At 49.4% G+C, this 6,000-nt stretch overlaps 2 protein-coding genes across 2 annotated transcripts; both read left to right on the plus strand.

Annotated features, from left to right (window-relative positions):
- The first annotated feature begins 101 nt into the window (after positions 1-101).
- Positions 102-3,496, plus strand: PPTG_08651 (hypothetical protein). The gene has a single exon (XM_008902777.1). The coding sequence runs from the start codon at positions 396-398 to the stop codon at positions 3,384-3,386; it is 2,991 nt and encodes a 996-aa protein (XP_008901025.1). The 5' UTR covers positions 102-395; the 3' UTR covers positions 3,387-3,496.
- Positions 3,497-3,759: 263 nt separating this feature from the next.
- On the plus strand, positions 3,760-5,998 carry PPTG_08652 (hypothetical protein). Its single transcript, XM_008902778.1, has 3 exons — positions 3,760-5,418; positions 5,502-5,558; positions 5,627-5,998. The coding sequence occupies exons 1-3, from the start codon at positions 3,811-3,813 to the stop codon at positions 5,660-5,662; spliced, it is 1,701 nt and encodes a 566-aa protein (XP_008901026.1). The 5' UTR covers positions 3,760-3,810; the 3' UTR covers positions 5,663-5,998.
- The last annotated feature ends 2 nt before the right edge of the window (positions 5,999-6,000 follow it).

Consider the following 6,000-nt stretch of genomic DNA (forward strand, 5'->3'; position numbering starts at 1 on the left):
ATTTAGTCAACCTATAAAAATGTATCCCTTTCCAAATAGCTTTTTACAATTCCAGAAAGATATTTTGGATAGTACTGTGGTTTTGGGATCACTTTGGGTCAATTGGGTAACGCCAGGCGGAGGCGTGTGCAGCGTTACAGCACCCCGCTGGTCGTACAGTTTTTGCTACTTCCACCGCCCCGGCTCGAGCTTTGCCTTTGTAGAAGCTTGAGCTTTCCGTGACGAAGATGATGTCCATGTACGTGTGCTGTACAGCTCGGTGCGGTGGAATGGCGGCTTTGCAGGGCCCGGGGAGTGCGGACTCTGGCTCTGCTTCCGACTCGACACTTTTGCTTTCTCAGAGTTTAGCGCACCACGGATACTTGTTGTTCGTGGCTTAGTGCCGGAAGAGCGAGATGTGGGCCACCAGTAGCATGATCAGTGAAAGCGGCTGCAGCGAGAGCTCTCGAGGGGTACGTCTCGAGTGCGATCCCAAGCAGCGACGACTAACTATTACGGGAGGAACGGACGACACGGATAATTCAGGCTGGAACGTTCAGCTGTCAGACCAGGAGATCGTCTCGGATCTATTAGCGACGCTCCCCAAGCTCAAAGCAGCGGTCGAGGACCACGAGAACAGAGCCCCGAATTGGCTACGTAAGTCCAAAAGCGGAGATGCAGTGGAGATCTTTGAGTTGCTGCCTACGCGAGATGGCAAAGGCGACGACATGGATATCGTGCATTCCGTGGTGGCGACGATCGAGATCGAGTGTCATTTGAACGAGGTGCTGAATGTACTGACGAGTCACAAGACTAACCACGACTTGGAGGCCTCGATGCGAGCAATTATCCCTAAGAAGAAGGTTCGACAGGGCGAGGTCTTGCTACAGCCGCATGCTACGACGCTCGATGGTGCACCGATCAGACGACCAAGACTTACGCAGAAATCGTCAAGAGGAGGAAAGACCGTTAGATTCGACAACACTAGTATTCCAGAGGATGAAGAAGAGGAGGACACGGAGCGCAAAGTGCTGGTCAGTGTCAGCATGACGCGTTTCAAGTCGAAGCGACGGATCGACGTGCGAGGTCGACTGCGCAACCGCCATCAACGTCTGCAAAAGCTTTGTCTTGCTACTCTGACGCATCAGTTTGTGGGCAAACAAAGAGCTGTGCATGTGATCAAGACGCTGCCTCGATCGGTGCACGACCAACTCGCTCCTATTGAAGAAAAGCACCAAAGTCGATCAGTTTTGGGCAGCGGTCTGCGCGGACTGGACCACATTTCTGTGGGCTTCGACATCCAGACTAGGAATGTTCACTGCATTGGAGCTCGAGGCGCAGCGCAGTCGACCCGGATTATCGCTCATGGATACGCCTCCGTGACGCCCCCGGACCAGTTCGGTCAGCAACAGCAAAGAACGATGACGTCGTACAGTCCTTCGGAACTGGCAAACTACCGTTCTTCCCATGTGAACGCTGAAGCCAAACACGTGATTGAGTTATTGACGACTTCTTTGATGCAATTCGAACGCGTGATTCGGCGTCGACGACTTGGACTGCAGACGTTTATCAAGATCAAGTCTGGAGATCGAGGGAGCGATCGTCAGAGTTTTCAGACCTGTGAGGTCTGTAATAACCGGTTCTCTCTGCTGCGACGTGAATTCCATTGCCAGTTATGCGGCCATGTGTGTTGTGGAGACTGTTCCAAGCTGTATGAGGTGGAAGCTAATGTTGGAGAAGTGACTAAGAAGCGGCTGTGTGTGCGTTGTATCACGAACGTGGACTCGTGCATCTTCGAGGACGAGGACTTTATGGCGGCTCTTGGTCCAGCGGTGATTGACGACTATGACGACGACGAAGAGTTCGATGAAGAATACGAGAGCGAGTGTGAGTACGATCGCCGGGACGAGAACGATACATACGCGAGTGTTGGTTCCACTGTGGCTTGCTCCGAGTTCGATAGCAACGGCAGTCCTGACGATGTTTCATCCGATCTTTATCCCGAAAATGTATTGGAACGCTCAAGAGCTTTACAGACGCTGGATCGGTTGGTGAACTCACAGATCAAAGTACCGGGAAAGCAGACTTTATTCGAGCGATCTCGACTCACGCAGTCACAGCTTTACCAGTCCAACTTAAGTCAAAGCCAGCTCAGTCAGTCGCAGTCTCAGGTGAATTTCAAGCACCCTCTGGCTCAGAGTCAGCTCAGTATGTCCCAGTTCCAGCAGTCTCAAAGTCAATTTAACCAGTCGCAAACCCAGTTCAGAGATACAAGGGATACTCAGCTCACGCAAAGCCAACTTAGCCAGTCCCAGACTCGATTCAGAGATACGAGAGATACTCAGCTAACACAGAGCCAACTCAGCCACTCGCAACCTGGATCCTCGAGGGACACCCAGCTCACTCAAAGCCAGCTCGGTCAGTCCCAGTCTCGAATCAGGGACACTCAGCTTACCCAGAGTCAACTCAGTCAATCGCAGACTCACTTCCAGGACACTCAGCTCACGCAAAGCCAGCTCAGTCAGTCCCAGACGCAGTTTAACGACACGCAACTCACGCAGAGTCAATTGACCCAGCCAAGGTTCCAGTTCCAGGAGTCTCAGCTCACACAGAGTCAACTGAGTCAGAGCCAGTCCCAGTTCAAGCAGAGTAGGTTCAGACAGGCTCAATTCGACGAGTCCATCGTAGCACAGCTTCGAGTAGACGTCGAGGATCATCTGAAGCGAACGCTACGAGCCACTCTCCGAGACACGAGAAGGAATCTTGCAGGTGGCGATGAGTCTCAGTTTTCTATCGCTCCTCTTGAACGCGACTACCAACTCGAGTTCGATGGCAGTCAGACGATGTCTCCGTCCCATCCGTTGCCACCCAAGCCACTGCCAGCTCAAGAGCGACGACGACTGCAATATGTTATCAGTTCCGGTGCATTGAGCCCGACATACGACCGCAGTGCACTCAATATGCTGGGCCAGGTAGCCGCTGCTCATTTGAATTGCCCTATTGGATACGTGACGATGATCGACCAGTCCACACAGTACGTTGTTGGTTTACATCCTCGCGGTGCTATCGGAATGTCAATTCCTCGTGAGGAATCCATGTGCTCGTACACAATCTACCACGAACGTCCACTGGTAGTCAAGAACGCGCTGAATGACATTCGCTTCAGCCACATGGGCTTCGTGAGCCAAACGGGGCTTCGGTTCTACGCTGGATTCCCCATCCGAGCACCCGATAGTGCAGTGGTGGCTACCATTTGTGCAGCCGACTATAAGCCACACAAGTACATCTCCGCCAAGCAGTACGCCGAAATGGAGGCGTTAGCAGAATTGGCAAGCACGCTCATTATCACTCCCGACATCGAGATCAAGACGGCCAAGCGTGATGCACACGCATTCCCACGTTTTTGAAGCTAGTTAGACAGGCATCGTTGTTGAGGAGTGTGTGACGTATCAATATCTCAATATCTAAATAAGATTTTTGTTTTGCAATTAATACAACTTATTGTTTGCGAAATGAATGTCATTTATTTTAGAACAATAAATACTGCAAAGCCACATTTACAATTATTGATTGATTTTTTTCCCAGCGATTTCTGCAATTATTGATTAAGCTGTTTAAATGAATAATAGGGCAATATTCAAAACAATTTAAATATATTTTAAAATAAATTCGAATTCAAAAAAATTAAAATCAACATTAATACCGGTAATCGTTTTTTTTGCGTGCAAAACACAAAAAATTGGAACCGACCAGAATTAGGATATTGTGTTATGAATATTATCTGGCAGAACCAAAATCCATTTCTGCATTATTTCAGATAGGAAAAACAAAATGGCTATGTCTCCTCTCGTGGTTGGAGACCGGGTTGATGACGGCTCCGGTTCGCTGGGCACCATCCGCTACATCGGGCCCGTGGCCACAGCCAAAGACGCCTCTGCGCTCTACTATGGTATCGAATGGGACGACTGGGGCCGCGGCAAGAACGACGGCAGCGTCGAGTTGCCCAGTGGTGAGCGCGTGGTGCATTTCTCGGGCCCTCCAGGCCGCAAATTGTCAGGACACGGAAGTCCAGTGAGCTACAAATGTTCGTTCGCGAAAGCTACAGTTTTTGACAAGACAGCAGAACGAAGTTCACTTCTACAGAGGCTGCAAGAGAGATATTCTAATGAAGAAATGTATTCCAAGTCAGAGGTAGAAGCTCCAAGTGACGTGGTGGTGGCTGGAGAAGTGGGCACGACGCTGGGGAGCGAGAAGCCCATTGAGTTTGTGGGAGCCAAGAAGCTCAGCACGCAGCAAACTCTGCAGACTATCGAGAAAATTTCACTTTCTGGCTGTCAAATTGTGGAGTTAGGAGGTCAAGGATTGGGCCAATTGGCCCCACATTTAACGGAACTGGATCTGTCCAGGAACCTTTTTAGCAAGTGGAGTGACGTGCTCGCTATTATCCGCGAACTGCCGCTACTGGAGACGCTAATTTTGAGTGGAAACAGGTTCACAGTCGATGAAGAAAATGACAATAACGGAGAAGAAAATTTCGAGAATTTAAAGGTGCTCGTACTGAATCAAACGTTATTATCATGGAGAAATACGGGGACGATCATCACTCGCCACTTCCCGAAGCTCGAACAGCTGCACTTAGTGGACAATGAGTACGAAGACGACCAACTGACGGAGTTTAAAACAACTGGAGGTTGGGTGGAGACGCTTTCGGTGCTGGATTTAAGTCTCAACCGCTTGAAATCCTGGACCAAAGTGCTGGAAATTATTGGCGGCATGTTCGTGAATTTGAGTCAGCTTTTCTTGAATGGAAATCGAATCGTGACGCTCGTTACTGACGCGAAGCCTATTGCGTTCCAAAAGCTAAAAACTCTGTCGTTGAGCGAGAATTTGATCGACTCGTGGACTTCAATTGATGCGCTGAACGCTTTCCCTCTGATGGATACATTACGCTTCTCGAAGAACCCACTGACGACGCAGATGAGTCTGGGGGAGACGCGGATGCTGGTCGTTGCACGTACAGACCACATCGCAGTCTTCAACGCAAGTCCAGTCCGCGAGAAAGAGCGCAAGGAAGCCGAACAACTCTATCTCAAGCGTATCCTGCACGAACTGGCTGTCATTGGTGACGATAAGACTGAGCACGAGCGTGTGCTAGCAGCACATCCGCGCTTCACTCGCTTACGTGAGTTGTATCCCGAGATCTCCATCGACCAAAGTGGTAACACTGCTGGTAGTGGGTCTACGGCTGGTCCACGGAAGCTGGCGTCGAGTCTTCTTAAAGTCAGTATCATCCCCATGTCAATGCAAGCAACTTCATTCGACCCGTTGGTCAAGAAAATCCCTCAGCAGATGAAGGTCTCGCAGCTGAAGCTTCTCATCGAGACGAAATTTGGCGTCCAGGTTCCTGCACAGGTGCTTTCCTTCCGTACCGACTCCAGAGTGAGTATATATTTCTATGTTTATTATTATTGTTTTTTATATTTTGACGCCGACTCTTTTGTTGTTGTTATTGCTTTGTGTAGAGTATGCCGATGTTGCTAGACGACGACAATGCTGAGGTGAGCTACTATGGAATGCAGGTAAGGATTTTTTTTTTTATTAGCATCCTTTTCTCGTATATTATGGGCTTATATACAATTATTTCTAGGACGGTTCCGAGGTGCTGGTTAACGACAATGAGTAGCAAGATACGACCCACTCCACTGTAGATAACAACCCGATAGTTTCCAAGTACCTCTGCACACGATCTAAAGATACCTACGGTGGTATGCAACGTATGCTGCAGCTCGACATGGCTACCTCAATGTTGTCAAATGGCTACATATTCGTTGGATGTCTACTGAAGCGATGGAGCTGCTGGTCGTGGCAGGTTGAGTATGTTGAAGAGCCTATCACGCAACTGTACAGAGGGGTGTACTAACCAGGATATGGATGCAGCTGCTTAGGGAGGATGAATAATTTACTGTCACTTACTGCTAGTCCTTAAAAAAATAAAGCTAGCTCCACTCTTCCTACACTACC

Source organism: Phytophthora parasitica (assembly GCF_000247585.1).
Source record: "Phytophthora parasitica INRA-310 unplaced genomic scaffold supercont2.14, whole genome shotgun sequence".
NCBI lineage: Eukaryota > Oomycota > Peronosporomycetes > Peronosporales > Peronosporaceae > Phytophthora > Phytophthora nicotianae.

Excerpts from the sequence above, each read along its gene's own strand:
- PPTG_08651 (XM_008902777.1), top strand. The coding sequence starts at position 396 with ATGTGGGCCACCAGTAGCATGATCAGTGAAAGCGGCTGCAGCGAGAGC.
- PPTG_08652 (XM_008902778.1), top strand. The coding sequence starts at position 3,811 with ATGGCTATGTCTCCTCTCGTGGTTGGAGACCGGGTTGATGACGGCTCC. Across the intron at positions 5,419-5,501 it reads CCTTCCGTACCGACTCCAGA|AGTATGCCGATGTTGCTAGA; the intron begins GTGAGTATATAT and ends TGCTTTGTGTAG. Across the intron at positions 5,559-5,626 it reads TGAGCTACTATGGAATGCAG|GACGGTTCCGAGGTGCTGGT; the intron begins GTAAGGATTTTT and ends AATTATTTCTAG.